Here is a 17,022-nt window from a genome sequence, read left to right on the forward strand (position 1 = left end):
CCGATATCACAAAGAGGTGATTTCATATCTGCAAATTAAATCAGTTCCTTTTTATTTGTAAAACTGGTTATGTATTAATTAATTATCAACTAGATAATCGACCAACTCAAACCTATGTAGGGGAATGAGGCGGGACCTTCATTATTATTATTATTAAAAAACTATATTTGAACCGCTGAATATTACTCAAATCCGAAACAAGGTGATGTTTGGTAACTCAATTTGAATCAAGACCCGTTAATCACTCTACAATTCGATCGCTCGATTTCCCCCGCGAATGAATTCCCGCTATTTGATTCTAACCACGCTAATCAGTTCACTTTCGTTATTGTACACGCACTAGAAAGCATTGTTTAAATAGAATGTTATTTTTGTCGAGAAATAGTGTTCATGCACTATCCGGATACTTTGACTGTAGAGTACCTGCACCTAACCTAACACCTTCAACGCTCCGAAAATATTAGTGAATCGTAAGCTCTTGACCGCTTCCAATCTTTTATGTTGGGCGCCATTTATTACTCTCTCGGGGTCAGACGGACCTCCCTCTAACCTCAATCCCTGGTCTAATCCTCGGGGATTGTTGAGGTTGGGCACTCAAGGCCTCTTTTATTGTGGCTAGCACGAGTTTGAGGCCGTATGCTCTCAGGGTCGGCTTCCCTCGTGTTTGAGGTGATTTCGCGTATCAAAGGCTCACTATCACTCAATGCAAAACAGGTAAGTATATATTTTTTCTATTTTTATTGTTACCTAGGTTACAATGCCTGTGTGTGTAAGTGTGGTGTGATGGTCGGCCGGCTGCTACTGATTCTGATGCGGATCAAACGGGATCTCGTGGCTGTACTGGTACTGATCCACTCGAAGAGCTGGTTTATCCAGTAGTGGCTTCACGGTTACAGAGATTTAAGCTCACTGGGCTTAATTGGATGCTGTGCCATGAAATCAGCACACTTTCAACGGCTTTCTTAGCGGATAAGTTAACGGATCCTGATTCCTTCAATCTTTTTGATGATCGATATCTATTATTCTGTCACTATTAGACTGAATGATCTTGATGGTTATAGTGCATGTTTTCAGCACCGAGGTCAACCAGTAAATGGCAGATTTTTTGTATGACTCTTGCCAAGTAACAAATTCTAGATTCTTCCAAATTCTTTTCTCCTCCCATCGCCTACTATTTTTTTTTTTTTATTATCTGTATTATAGTGATTTTCAACTCATTTGGCTGGTTCGTCACTTTTTACTTCCATTTTTGGAAGAATGTCGGGAGTGAGAATTGAACTCGTGACCTTTAGCGTGAGAGGCATGGATGTTACCACTACGCCAGATCGCCTCCGCCTACTATTTTATTTTTTCCATGTTCGTCGACTTACGACTCACGTGTTGTGTGTGAGTTGTTATAAACTATTTTGTTGACTTACATATATAGATATATTTTGAAGCGTTATATTTAAACATAAACCTAGAGCCCAAAATAACAAAACAGTAACATATTCTAGTTCGATGCTATGACATTATTATGTGGCACCACGATATGCAGTACATAGGGTTAGTCGAGGTGATTTGGACCACACCTTTATCTCTAAAAATACGGCCCAACTTGGATTTTTATAATGTCATCTCCTTTTATTGTTGAACCGTATGTACATAACGTAAAAAACTTTGGTTAAGATTTGTTCCGCTGATTAAACAAACTCGTGTACTGTGCAGTAAAATTTTGTTCGCCTACAGAACAGGAACCATAATGAATGAAATAAATTGCATTTTAATTTTTTCATGTTGTGAGGGGCCACATGGACACGTGAATTGGGGTGGGGTGGAATGAATTGGTCATACAGGTTTGAAACTTTTCTTTGATCTAATTGATTCCAGATGCCGCGCAAAAAAAGGATGGACAGACATCGTTGGAAGAAGGAGGAGCCTGAAAGAGCAACGCAGGCCATCAAGGACGAACTTGTGCTTTGGTGAACCAATTGGCTGCAAGAGTCTTGTCGGGACCGTATCGGCTCAGTGGCGGACGCGACTGGGTATCGGCTTGGGTTGTTTCTGACATTGCAATGCTATATACGAATTTATATCTGTAAAAAAATCAGTTCGTTTTCTTTTGCTAAACAGGTTTCAATGCTGAGAAAAATAAATTATCTTTTAGATAACTCATCTTGCTCAAACCTCCGTAGAGGAAGGAGGCGGAACCATCATCATTTTAAAAAAATCTTTGTACAAAGCATCGAAAGTGTTTGAAGATGTTTGAACAACACTGAAGAGATTCATGCAAAATTCGTCGGCCGCATCCGAAGAATCACATAGAACGGTGTTTCCAACTCAGCAGGATTTGGAGATGGTAAATCATATTCTCGTCTTGAGCTATATGGTTTCACGTCACATGATATCCGAGAAATGGCATTTGAAGCGACTGAAAAAAATAATTAAGACCATGCAAAAAAGATGAAAAAGGAATTGCATGGTCTCAATGCAATTCTTCTGGCATACATACATGGCAACATACATAAGTATGTTGTTTTTTTTTCGATGAAACACACACATTACCAAATCACCTCGAATCATCATCACGTATCAAATTTTAATGTCCAAAAATTATCTCTTTCATTTAATTATATATTTGAGTTTGAAGCTTGATATGAGGATTGAACATTATTGATTGAGAGAAAACATGTGTAGCTCAGTGTACAATGTGACTTATATTTATAAATTTTATCGCAGCGAGAGTCTCGGACCACTCCCCAAACGACTGCATCTACACCGGCTGTGCTAATCAATAACTCGAGCAAACCATCTGTCATCGAGTCTTCGTCTTCATCCCTTGCTCATCGTGATGGTAATAAGAATCAGCCGCAATCTGTCATCTCCGGTCATCACGCCTCGCCCAGTAACAGTAACAGTAACCACACCGGCGTTATCCGGCGTTGCACGGGAACTTTAAGCGTTGCCAAAATTGGACAGGCCTCTGAAGAGATGGTAGCCTTTTATGTGACCCCGTTCACCCCGGATCAAAAAGAAGACGATGTTAAACAACATATTCATGACATTGCGAATGTGGACTCATCGTTAGTAAAAGTTGTGAAGCTAGTTCCTCGTGGGAAAAGTCTAGCGGACCTGTCCTTTGTGTCATTCAAAGTTACCGTCAGTAAGGCTGTTTCCAACGTGGTCGGCGAACGCTGGTACTGGCCAGAAGGAGTCACTGTTCGAGCATTTGATCTGAACCAAAAAAACGATGCTGCTTCTACTCGTCCGAAATTCTCATAGAGGTGACAAAAAGCGAACAACCGACATTCGGCACCGAGGGCAACCCGGGACGCACACAAACAGGTCATATGGGTAGCCCTTTTCCTCTCGACACAGTCGAGCCACATCATATCAGTTCCTACTGCAGTCGTCCCGGCTCTGTGCTCGATGGTGGAGATAGGGCAGCCCAGCCTGCTCTGTCAGGCAAGTATTCTTCCGATAAAGAATCGTTGCTCTTTCATCAAAGTTCTGGTTTCAGCAATTCTTCACAAAACGTCTGCTATCAACAAGCTTCACTGCACATTGAGACCACCGGAGGTGTTAAGCAGTTACCGGGACGCACGTCAATAAGCACGATGGAAGCCTCTTCTATGCGCAGCACAGTCGTGACCGATCAATCAAACAGTTCATCTCTGCAATCGAATCGACTCAGTTCCAGTCTACGCAGTCGTCCCGGTCCTGTGTCTGCTGCTACGGAAGAGGTCTTCCAGCCTGCTTTTCAAGGCAAGGCAAGAACATATCCACTTCGAACAATACGCTTCCTGATTCATCCGTCGTTCACAGATTTCCAACAGTATCTGACCAGAATACACGAAACGCGCAACATAATGACGATTTCTACAACAGGAGAAGCATAACAGTTTTCTATCAGAATGTGAGAGGACTTCGTACCAAAATTAATGACCTGTTTCTGGCTGCATCGAATACGGAGTATGATTCATAAAAAAGAGGAGGCGGCGTACTCATTGCGGTATCGAAGAAGTTTAGCTCTTCAAAAACAGTGGCGCAAGTTAGTGATTTAGTGGAGCATCTTTGGGTGAATATGCATGGACCAGACAGTATTATTATTATTGGAGCGGTATATTTGGCGCCAGAGCTTGCGGGTAATGCTGACAAGCTCGAAAAACATCTTGAGTCCATTTCCAGTATCACTGAATCTTTGAAACCGAGTGATTCTCATATTCTTCTTGGAGATTACAGTCAACCTCACCTTGTCCGGTCGAGTTCCACTACTGGATTTCTGTAGGCTGATCCTTTAGAGTCCAAATTTTGAACATCTAGCGCGTATCTTGTCGATGGAATGTCTACTATGAACCTGAAACAAATGAATGACGTCAAAAATAACAGAGACCGTACATTGGATCTGATATACATAAACGCAGAGGCTGTCTCCAAATGCACTGTGACAGAGGCTCCCGAACCTCTCATTGAAGCTGACGTGTTTCATCCTGCTGTTGTCGCTAGAATGCATTTCCCAGAGCCTGTGAGTTACGATGATTACGATGATAGATGATGTGAGATTGGACTTTCACAAAGCAAATTTCGATGAAATTAGTCGAGCTGCGATTGGATTCAGCTTCGTGATAACAATATTGACGTTGCTGTCTCCATATTCACCAACACGCTTGTACAATTATTTCGCCGCTTTGTGCCCCCTAGGCGCCGCCGAAGTGAACCCCCATGGTCGAATCACCAGCTGCGCGAACTGAAACGCCAGAGAGCAGCTGCACTGAGAAGATATACTATTCACCGGAATCCAATAGTAAAACAACAGTTTAATGCTGCCAGTCGAAGATACCCCACTCAAAACCGGCTACTCTACTCAAGGTACGTAAAACGCAAAGAGAATAATCTCAAACGAAACCCTAAAAGTTTTTGGGCTTTTATGAATGAAAAACGCAAAACGAGCGGTCTTCCAAAATCTATGTTTCTTGATGATAGAGCAGCTGAGTCTCGTATGAGAATTTGCGATCTGTTCGCTAAGCATTTCTCCAGCGTGTTTAAAGCGAATTTCATCACGGATCAAGCCATGGACCTGGCACTAGAGAATGTACCCAGAAACGTAATTGAGATGAGAAATTTCACATTTACAGAGCAAAGCGTTCTTGACGCGATTCGCAGATTGAAATCTTCCTCGGCCGTTGGACCTGATGGAATTCCACCGATCGTTTTTAAAAAGTGTGCTGAGGCTATTGCTGCTCCGTTGTCAATCATCATCAACAAGTCACTATCAGAGGGGAAGTTTCCGGAGAATTGGAAAGCATCAGTGATGTTTCCTATCCTTAAAAAAGGTGATAAACGTGACGTGTCTACGTATCGTGGCATAACCTCTCTATGCGCTGGGTCTAAGCTATTCGAGATACTTGTTGGTGGCGTGCTTTTCAATGCCGTCAAATCATACATCTCGCCTCCTGATCAACATGGTTTCTTCAATGGAAGGTCGATTAACACGAATCTGGTGGATTTTTCATCGTATTGCGTCAGGGCAATTGAGAATGGTGTACAAATCGACACTGTTTACACTGACCTGAAGGCTGCCTTTGACCGTGTGGATCATCAATTGCTGATTGCTAAGATGAAGCGATTAGGTGCTTGTTCACACTTCAGTAGATGGCTGAGTTCCTACTTAGTCAACAGGCCACTCACCGTGAAGCTCGGATCATCGCAGTCCTATACATTTACGAATTGTTCTGGAGTTCCACAAGGAAGCAACCTGGGACCGTTATTGTTTTCGATATTTTTCAATGATGTGTGCTTGCTCACCCCACCAGGTTGTCGAATTATGTATGCGGATGATCTCAAGCTCTACTTAACAGTTAGATCCACCGAGGATTGTAAGGAACTGCAGCGACTTATTAATCAATTTCGCCACAATAGATGAAATAACTGGTCGTAGTGGAAAATGTACCCAACAGGAAAAAAAATTAATCAATTTGAAAGCTGGTTTTATAATCGTCTGACCATCAGCGTCCAGAAATGCTATGTCACCACCTTCACACGAAAAAAATCTCCAATTCACTGGGTTTACGATATTGGTGGATGCCAGATCGAGAGAGCCAGCGTTGTAAAGGACCTTGGAGTTCATCTCGATTCACAGCTCACATTCAGAGATCATTACTCTAACATAATTAATAAGGCGAACAGGAACTTAGGTTTCATAATGAGAGCTGCAAACAACTTTCGAGATCCTTACTGTCTCCGATCGCTTTACTACGCCCTTGTTCGATCTGTCCTGGAGACGGCTTCAGTGGTATGGAGTCCATATGCGCACGTGTGGATAAAAAGAATTGAAGCTGTTCAATCTCAATTCATTAAATTTGCATTGAGATTTCTACCATGGACTAACTCGGCTGGCCTACCACCGTATAAGGACCGTTGCCGTCTGCTTGGGATAGAAACTCTGCATCAAAGACGTAGCTCGGCAAAAGCTTTATTTGTCGCCAAAGTACTACTGGGACATACGGACTCCTCCCACATTCTTGAACAGTTTAATTTAAACGCACCGACTGTGGTCCTACGATCAAGGGAATTTCTGCGACTAGAATTCAGACGAACCGAGTACGGATGAAATGAACCGATTGTATCGATGTGTCGTGAATTTAATTATGTGTTTCATTTGTTTGATTTCTGTTGTTCCGTGGATGAATTTAAGTACCGTTTGAAACGTTTCAACATGACAACTTGATGTTTTATGTTTTCGACTATTTATTTACATTTAATTATAATTTCATATTCATGTAGAATGTAAGTCAGATGGATCAAATAAAATAATAATAATAATAATAATAATTTAGACCGTATTGGTTTGGAAATATTAGATTTGCTTAGGGGGTCCAAATGTCCCGAACTTACCCTACGTCTTCATCTGAATGTAATTGGAATAAATCCGAAAACAACTAAATGCCTCCCAACGAACCCATTGCGACAATTGAATCACATCTACGACACTCGTTTATTATCAAAGCGCGGGGAGAAACATCTCACCGATTGATAATCAATCTGTCAGAATAAAATTTTGCATTAATTATTAAATTCTAGCGTGGATCGTGGATTAATCCGCTTTGTTATCCACTGGATTAGGAAAACAACTTATTATCATTCCATCGCACGATCGCCAATATTCATTTCGAGAGTACTTGCGCTACCGTTCGCAGCGAGCCAATGAATATCGTTACATCGTGGTGGCATACAAACTCGTCAGAGCTCCGAATCACACAATTGACTATTTGGAAATTCCTACATACCATGTTACCCAATCAATGAGCTGCTGTTCAGTACTATCGAAGCACCCCCGGGAACATGTTTCGAATAGCATTGCTGCTACTCGCCACTATCGATATCGGAACGATCTTCATCGCTTGCACCAGGTAAGCCAATTCCATCTATATTTAGCCATTGTCAGCTGCTTTATGATTTACTACACATAACAAGCGATAAATATGTTTCAGAATGGGACTGTTCAACGTTACACCTACATTCGATGAACAGACGGATATGTTGCCACCGACAGTTGAGACAATTACAAACCAAGGCGTTCAGGAAGCACCTGTTTCCGCTGAACAATATCGAAAAAAACCACGTCCAGAAAGGCATGGTCCGTATGGCACAATGAATTCATTGGATTTCACCCGTAGGTACCTGAGTTATGAGGAAATGCACAAATATTTGAATTATGTTCGACAAAAGCGTCCAGATATGGTGAAGCTGAGCCTCATTGGCAATTCGTACGAAAAACGACCTCTGACTGCAGTCACCATATCAAGTAAAAACCCTTCGAAAACAATACTTATCGATGCTGGAATCCACGCCAGAGAATGGATTGCGCCGGCGACAGCACTCTATGTGATCGATCGACTAGTCCGACATGCCAACGAAAGCCGCGATCTGTTGAGTAATCTCACGTGGATAATCCTACCACTCGTCAACCCAGACGGCTACGAATACTCCCTCAAAGTGGACAAATATTGGCGCAAGACACGACGTCCGCACAGACGCTGTCATGGCACGGACATCAATCGTAACTTCGGGTTTCACTGGGGTGAAAAGGGGGCCTCCCGAAACGAATGTGTTCCAACCTTTGCGGGTCCAGAGGCATTCTCCGAACCCGAAACCCGGGCGCTTCGCAATTTTCTGTTATCCAAAAACAGTTCGATCGACTTCTATCTATCACTGCACTCGTACGGACGATTTCTGCTGTACCCGTGGGGTTTCAAAAAGGACCTCTCTCGCCGATGGAAACTCATGGATGCGGTTGCACGTGCCGGATCGGTGGCAATGAAACTGAAGCACAACGCTAACTATAGGGTAGGCGGAGCGGCAAATCTTCTCTACGAGGCGTCGGGTGGTAGCGATGACTATGCATTGGCCGTCGCTCGAATACCGATTGTGATAACAATGGAACTTCCAGGCGATAAAAATGGATTTCACCCGACTCAAGCTAATATTGCGCCATTTCTAGAAGAGGCTTTCACCGGAATACGTGCAATGGCTATCGAAGCGCTGCAGCCTAAGGTGTAAGTTACTGATAGTGTTTCAATGAGTACATACTTCGCACTTGTGCCTAGTGAATGAATGGATTAGGAGTACTTATTATATTATCACAGAAGTCGTATATGTAGTACCACTTGAGTGGGGCAATTGATTTTATTTACAGCCACTTTCGAATGCGTCATCCGTGGAAAAAACACGTGTCGGATAATAAACCCATCGAGTATGTGTTTACTCAATGCACCATATTTCTCAATATATGAGCGACTATAAAATATAATAGTATCCTTTCACTCAACCACAACCTTGCCGGAACACAGTTTTTATGTCACAGATTTTAACGAAAATCTTCATAGTTGAGTGATAGACAATGTACCAAAAAATGCACACGACGTTGACTATATTCAAAGATATCATCAGTATGAAAAAACAATAATATTTAGAATGGCATTAGATGCCACAGAATTTTGGTATCATCGAACCTCTTCCAATGACAGGGGAGATAGGGATTTTTAGTATGTAAGGTAATGAGAAATAAACCCTTTTCTACTTGGAGTGGCATGTATTTAAAGGCATGTAGATAATATCACGCCTGAATCAGCCGTAAATAATTTTTAAAAATCATTTCAAAATCCAGAAAAAGTTATAAATGTTTGATCTTTTCTGTTTTTCAATGTATAGAGTATACAATTCCGGGTTTTATGGTACGATAATTGTTTCAGTCTTATGTGTTACCATATCCCATTGCTTGAACCTTTTTCGAACACAGCTCCTCATCGATTGCATCAGCTGTTTTTCCACTTATTTGGCAGCCAATTTATACTCTGTCCAACTTCTATAAGACCAGATGATGATCTTGCTGCTTTGTGTCATTATAAACAAACAATGATTCAATTTATATTCTAGTGTGTAAGTATTGGTGACCACCATACACTGTATGATTTTCATATGTGTGTATGCAAGCGCTGAGCGTAAACGAATGTTTTCGTATTTTTCAACTGTCAAGTTTAAGACCAGTTACATTTTCCGTTGTTGTAGTTGTTTTGATCAATCAATCTTGAAAATGCCGAAGGAAAAGGGCTCACGGAGAGAGAGAAGAAAGACAAATCGATGCATTTCACCAAGAAAATGTTGATATCAGAGAAATTTCTCGTCGGATTAGGCGATCCCATTCAGTAGTGCTCAATTATTTGGCGAATCCTCAAGAATACGGTGAGAAGGAGAGAGTTCCACGTAAATCGAAGCTCTCTGACCGGGATAAGCGGGAAATAGTTAGTACAGCTTCGAATACCTCAAAATCGCTTATTTATTTCATCACTCTATATGCAACACTGCTCTGTGTTCACTGGTATTGATTTCGAGTCGTAATATTTTTCGTTATTTTTTGAGTTTTTCGGCCTAATTTAATTTGATTACCGAGCTGACGCTGTTTATTAGATTCCGTTGTTGAATATATGTGTTGATTCGTCGTACCGTTGTGTCATATTGTAGTATTTCGCGAGTGTTGTGTTTTCGTTTGTGGAGCAAATCAACAAAGGTGTATTACACTCCACGCCAATTTTTTTTAATTGAAGCGACATCTACTGGGAAAAAGTCTAACTAATCACTCGCAAGCTTTGCTGTTCAAAAAAAGCTTATAAGATTACGAGTCGATCTAAGTTTAGGCGCATCATCATGGCAAAACAGTGTAAAAAATGCTCTGAAACAATTACTGGCATCGATATGGTTGTTTGCCGTGGTTACTGTGGAGCGTTCTTTCATATTATCACCTGCTCGGGGGTATCACGTGCGCTGCAGTCATATTTTACATTCAACGGTAAAAACTTGTTTTGGATGTGTGACGACTGTGCAGAATTGTTCCAAAATTCCCAATTTCGGGTTATCTCGAGCAAAACCGATAAGGAATCCCCATTGAATTTACTTTCGACGGCGATTTCCGAACTACGAACCGAGATCAAACAGATAAGTTCAAAGTCTACTGCACTTCTCTCGCCACCAACAAGTTCTGCTTGGCCAGTCATAAATCAGCCAAGAGGTGCAAAACGTCTCCGCTTGTTGGAATCCACAGCACGACCCGAAACATGTCAAATTGGAAGCAAACCTACCCAGGATAATGTGCTTTCAGTTCCAATTTTTAAAAGCGACGAAGATAAAAAATTCTGGCTATATTTGTCTAGAATTAGACCAGACGTCACAGAGGAAGCTGTACGCGTCATGACGAAAGCTAACCTCGAAACTGAGTGTGATCCATCGGTATTCAAGCTAGTTCCGAAAGGAAAAGACACTAACACGCTTTCATTCGTCTCTTTCAAAATTGGATTGGATGAATCGCTTAAAAATAAAGCACTTGACCCTGCAACATGGCCTGAAGGATTGATGTTTAGAGAGTTTGAAGATACTGCCGCAAATTTTCGGTTCCCGCTGAGGAAAAAAATCACTTCGCTAGTTCTTCAAGAAGATTCATCTCCAAACAACCCAACCGCGAATCTGAGGTGATTACTTCTACCCCGGGACGCAATAAATTGAGCATACTGGAAGCCCCTAACCCCCCCTCCACAGTCGAGACTCTCCTGCCAGCGATCTTCAGTCGTCCCGGTCCTGTGTTTGGGTGCGGAGATGGGGTCTTCTACTGTGCTTCCACAGGCAAGTACTCATTCGATTCGTTGACAGTACTCCCGATAATACCAGTCGCTTTCAGTGCTTCTACGTCAGAGGAATTTCTAAACCAACACCGAAATTTTATGATTTTTTCGGATCTGCCCAACCTTGCATCTGTATCAACCTCTTCAATGTTACCGGGATACACGCCTGCAAATCGTATGGAAGTCCCGAATCCTCTCGTCACAGTCGAGTCACTCCAGCCAGCGATCAACAGTCATCCCGGCCCTGTGCACGATGTTGGTGAAGGGGTCTTCCAAGTCCCTAATTCAGGCAAATATACATTTAACTTGAACGTCTCCCTACCGGTAACGCACATTGCTTCCAGCCGATCGACGACAGGAGACTCTGATGTACCCAGTGCGACTATACCCGTATTCGAACCGAAAGTATGTTTGCCCCGCCGCATCTTTTCTGTGTATTATCAGAATGTAAGAGGAATACGTACCAAGATTGTGCAGCTACGCTTGCTGCTTTCCAGCTGCGATTACGATGTGATTGTGTTCACAGAAACTTGGCTTCGGGCAGATATCGACAGTGCTGAAATCTCATCGGATTATAAATTTTATCGTTGTGACCGTAGTGTGTTATCAAGTCAACACTCTCGTGGAGGTGATGTACTTATCGCTGTTAAGGATCATCTCAGCTGCGAGGTAGTTACACTGTCAAACTGCGACCATCTGGAGCAAGTGGCTGTTTGCGTACGTTTGCAACACAGATGCCTTTACATTATCGCTATCTACCTTCCACCTAACTCGTGTGCTGATTTTTATTGTGCACATGCAAACGCAGTGCAGGATGTTGCGAACCGTGCTTCTACTGAAGATATTATCGTATCTGTAGGTGACTTTAACCTCCCAAATTTACGCTGGCAGTTGGATGAGGATGTAAACGGCTTCATTCCCTCCAATGTTTCTTCGGAGCAAGAGCAGGCACTTTGATACTATGTTTACCACCGGATTGCAACAGATTAATCGATATGCGAATGTGAACGCCAGATTACTCGATCTCATTTTTGTCAGTCACCCAGGTCAACTTGACCTAATAGAACCGACGGAACCTCTGCTGCCCATCGACAATCACCATGCGCCTGTTGTGTTGCTTTTGGACGAATGCAGCGATGATTTCACTACACAAATCGAGTCAGACGATAATTTTTTCTACGATTTTTATTCCTGTGATTTCGGACAAATTAAATTGGCATTGGCGGCCGTTGATTGGGATTCGTTACTACTATCTGGATCTGTGGATGGAATAGTAGCAATATTTTATGACAAGCTTTATTCGGTGCTTAATGACTATGTACCACGGAAAAGACGAACATTCTGCACTTCCAGTAAACCGTGGTGGACCTCAGAGCTACGACATCTTCGTAATGTCCTCAGGAAGTATCGTCGCCGTTTCTTTATTTCAAAATCTGAGAGCGACCGTGAAAATCTCCGTGAAATTGAAATGTCGTACAAATCAATGCTGTCGTCCGCCTACGACGACTATTTATCAAGGATCCAAGCCAGCATGAGGCAAAATCCATCGCGCTTTTGGAACTTCGTGAAGCAACGGCAAACTTCAACTCGCATCCCACGTAACGTCAACTTCAAAGATGTCCAGTCCCACACGAATACGGAAGCTGCTAATCTGTTTTCTATGTTTTTCGAGAGCGTGTTTAGCAAAGCGTCACCTGTACCAAGGAGGAATTGTTTTGCTCACATTCCTACGCACAACATAAATCTGCCCATCCTGCAATTTTCTATGAGTGAAGTACTGGAAGCCTTAGAGGATCTGGATATCAAAAAGGGATATGGCACAGATGGTATACCACCCTTGTTGTTGAAAAAATGCTCCAAAGAACTTGCGAATCCAATTGCTCGTCTACTCAATCGATCGCTTCAGGAACGAATCTTCCCAGCATACTGGAAATCTGCCGTTATCGTTCCTATCCATAAATCTGGGAATTTTAGTCAAGTAACAAACTATCGTGGAGTGTCTATACTTAGCTGTCTCAGCAAGGTGTTTGAAAGACTGGTGCATAATGTCCTATATAACGCTGCATCATCTGTTATCTACGAAGGGCAACATGGATTTATGAAACATCGCTCGACCACAACGAATCTCATGTGCTACGTCACCGCACTGTCCAGAGAAATTGAAGAGAGGCGGCAAGTTGACGCGGTTTATATTGACTTCGCGAAAGCCTTCGATACTATCCCGCACATTCTAATTGTTGAGAAACTGAAGTGCATAGGCTTTCCAGATTCAATAACAGAATGGATTTTTTCGTACCTTAGTGATCGCAGTGCATATGTTGTGGTCAACTCAGCTAGATCCCGAAGTTTCGACATCACATCTGGTGTACCGCAGGGAAGCGTTTTGGGACCGCTATTATTTATCATATACATCAACGACTTGTGTCTCCGGCTCTCATCGTCCAAACTTGCATTCGCTGATGACGTGAAAATCTACCGTGTGATCTCGTCTCCCTTGGATTGTTTGGTTTTACAAGAAGACATCGATAGGATGCTGGAATGGTGTGGCGACAACGGAATGAGGGTCAATGACAAAAAATGTAAAATTATTTCTTTTTGTCGCTCCAATAACCCCGCACTCCATCAATATTTGTTGGAATCGTCAGAACTGGAACGTACATCGACTATCAGCGATCTCGGAGTTACGATTGATTCAAAGCTCCGATTCAACGTACACGTGGGCATTATGACTGCCAAAGCTTTTACCGTGTTGGGATTCATCCGCCGTCACGCATATGAGTTCACAGACACTCGTGCCCTAAAGATGTTATACTGCTCATTGGTCCGCAGTATTCTGGAATACGCTGTTCCTGTTTGGTCCCCTTTCTATGTAGTTCATGCTTTGACGATAGAACGGGTGCAGAAAAAAATTTTACGTTTTGCCCTGAGACGGCTCCCGTGGAATGACCCATCTAATCTTCCTCCTTATTCCGACCGGTGCAAGCTGATAGGATTGGAAACATTATCAACCAGGCGCGTTACATTGCAAAGGATATTTATCTTCGACATACTGCAAGGCTCCATTGACTGCCCTGAACTTCTTGCACAGGTTCATTTGAACATTCCTCCCCGTCGTTTTCGGAATTCATCACTACTAGCTGTTCTATATCATAGAACAAACTACGGCTACAACAATCCATTTGATTCATGTCTTCGCCTGTTTAATTGTGTATGTAATGAATTTGATTTCAATTTAAGCAAAAACGTTTTTAGAAATAGGATAATTAATTATACATAGTTTGTAAGTAAATAGTTCAGTCTGTGCGAGTAATCGAAGACGGTGGAAATAAATAAATAAATAAATTTAAATGTTACTCGGGTGACAATTTATCAAAATTTGGTAAAAAATCCTCACATAAAGAGGGTTCAAAAGGTTAAAGCTCCTCATCTTACACCATCTCACATCGGAAGACGCCTGAGTTTTGCCAAAGCTCATTTTCAACCCTGATTTTTGGAGGAGGCTCGTGCATGGTTTGGGCGGGATTCTGTGCAACCAGAAAGCTCAAGATAGCTTTCACATCATTCAAGGATTACGTACATGTTCTGGAATCTTCTCTCCTACCGTTTTTGCGTGGATATCGTCACGAAAAATTCACATTCCAGCAAAACAACGCTACTATTCATACCAGCAAGTAAACTAAGCAGTGGATTAAGGACCAAAAACTTAATTTTCTGGACTGGCCGGCTCGCTCTCCAGACTTGAATCCTGTTCAAAATCATAGGGGGGAATCCTTGTACGTAAAATCTATACTGAGGGACAACGGTACACCACGATTGAAGAGCTCAAGTTCGCAATTTCCGAAAAATGAAAAATATCGAGAAATCCGTTCAGCAGAATTTGATAAAACGGTATTCCAACATGAGTTTTCAAGGTTATTAGTCGAAATGGCACGGTTGCCAATTAATGACATGTAAATCAGCCGGTCGTTTTGAATTTTTCATTGATAATACTTATGAATTTTGAAGTGGTCTTATAGAAACTAGACAGCTGAAATTATCATATACAATAAATAAACAAACAAATGGATTTCTGACTGTAATTGTAATTGTAATTATAACTGTTTGTGTTGCAACGAAATATAATCAGGGTGGTCTTATAGAAGTTGGACAGAATGTATATTTGCGATTGAACTCCTCTTCCTTGCTTGCAGTTCCTACCATCTTCTTTTTCGGTTTGCCCTTCACAATCGACCAGTATTCCCCAATACTGTCCTTAGCTTCCGGACATTGGCCAGATTCCACCTCTTACGAACTACAGTGACGCCATTGTCGATGTTTTGCTGCTTAGACGAATTTGGGTAGAAAGCTTGTGTGGTGTCAATCAATGCCAATGACATACCTGATTATGAACACATTGAGACATTGAACAAAGATAATGAGAGAGAAAACAGAGCGGAACGGGAGAAAAAATTGACTGGTATCGGTCCACAGCGATTGGTGCTAGAGAATTGCCGAGTTAGGTCAGAAAAGGTAATCAACCTCATGCTGCTTTGAGAAGGACAATGACTTCGTCTGAAGTCACTGTTTTGGATAAATTTCCTAGTTAATGATTCCAGAAGATACAAAAACGTTTCTCTTCAGTCCGGAACTAAAGACTGCTTGCCAAAAGAAGAATTCTTCCGGGAACTTTGACCTCTTATTTATTTTGCAGTCTTCCAGTGCACTCTACCAATCGCACGCGTTATAAAAAAAGAATTCTTCTGTATTACCTAGCTGTAATATTGTCCATAATGACGCAACCGCACCTCCTCAACAAATTCTCTTAGAGCTTTCTTGGGCGTTTCTTTGTCTCCAGATTTTGCTTCTCGTTGCAGTCCAGAACAACTCGAGCCTTGAAGCTTAGATTAAGACAAATTGCAGATCCGTCCTGTGGGGAGGTTTGATCAGTCATTGAGAACAATTACACATCATCACCACGATGATCCAGTAAACTCTAACGTTGACGTCTTCGACTTATCAGTATTGCGGAGAGAAATAAACGATTACCCGGACTTCATTAGCGTGCATATATCAGCATAAACCACAGCAGGAGATATCGCTGTAGCGACAGGAGCCGCCACAGTAGATGCCTTCGACCGGAAGAGATCGGCATGTCATGATCTCCGGCCGCTGAATGCATCCATATATATCAGTGCGTTATAAAAGATTTTGCCCATCTGTGTTTATACTTCGACCCCGTATCGGATTCTTCCCTTAGCCTTTCAGGAGCCTCGATTGACAATTGGATACATGAAATCATTGAGAAACTCCACAGTCCGGAAATGAGTAGAGTGAGATTTAATCACCCCAATCTCTGTAAAATCATGTGGGTTATGCCAAAGTAACCGTACGGAAGAATGAATGACCGAGGGGGTTTTTAAATATACACTTTCGCGGATCATTGGAGGCCAGGGCACCCTCCACAGTATTTTGCTCTTACTGTGCCACAGTAGAGCCCTGACACAGTAATCCTTTATTTCCCTAGCGACTCGTGGGATGCAAATGACTAAAAAGATACACAAAACAAACACAGCATCGGAAGGAACTAGCGAAAACAGAACGTTAATCGTTGTAGTAAAAAAAACTGAAGACAACTCAGACGCCTCTCCAACTACTACCAGCATCTCAGGTAGCTTTAAGCCCGCTGGATATGACTCAGTGGCAGCATATCATCTCAATCACTGATAAACTGTACCGTTGAGGGCAAGTCAGGTGTCCAATAAACTACTAGCAACCCCCAGGTAGCATCAGTTGAACCACGGGTTGTACTGATACTGTTGATAATATGGGTGGTAATTGCCTTAGCCCAACAGACTATTACTTGTTCAGGTCTATGCGCAGTCGTATGAAGAAT

The 17,022-nt window shown here is 42.2% G+C and overlaps 1 protein-coding gene and 1 long non-coding RNA gene across 2 annotated transcripts; one reads left to right on the forward strand and one right to left on the reverse strand.

Moving 5' to 3' along the window:
- Nucleotides 1-2,741: 2,741 nt before the first annotated feature.
- Nucleotides 2,742-8,402, reverse strand: LOC129767720 (uncharacterized). Its single transcript, XR_008741568.1, has 3 exons — nt 4,394-8,402; nt 3,926-4,336; nt 2,742-3,858 (listed from the first exon to the last, which is right to left on the reverse strand). It is a non-coding gene; the product is annotated as an uncharacterized LOC129767720 (long non-coding RNA).
- LOC129767719 (carboxypeptidase B-like) lies at nt 7,131-9,035 on the forward strand. The gene is made up of 2 exons (XM_055768877.1): nt 7,131-7,388; nt 7,470-9,035. Exons 1-2 carry the CDS (start codon nt 7,321-7,323, stop codon nt 8,536-8,538), a joined length of 1,137 nt encoding a protein of 378 aa, XP_055624852.1. The 5' UTR covers nt 7,131-7,320; the 3' UTR covers nt 8,539-9,035.
- Nucleotides 9,036-17,022: the final 7,987 nt, after the last annotated feature.

Source organism: Toxorhynchites rutilus, chromosome 2 (assembly GCF_029784135.1).
Source record: "Toxorhynchites rutilus septentrionalis strain SRP chromosome 2, ASM2978413v1, whole genome shotgun sequence".
Taxonomy (NCBI): Eukaryota; Metazoa; Arthropoda; class Insecta; order Diptera; family Culicidae; genus Toxorhynchites; species Toxorhynchites rutilus.

Coding starts and splice junctions, on each gene's coding strand:
- LOC129767719 (XM_055768877.1), top strand. CDS start 7,321: ATGTTTCGAATAGCATTGCTGCTACTCGCCACTATCGATATCGGAACG. Junction 7,389..7,469: donor ATCTTCATCGCTTGCACCAG/GTAAGCCAATTC, acceptor AATATGTTTCAG/AATGGGACTGTTCAACGTTA.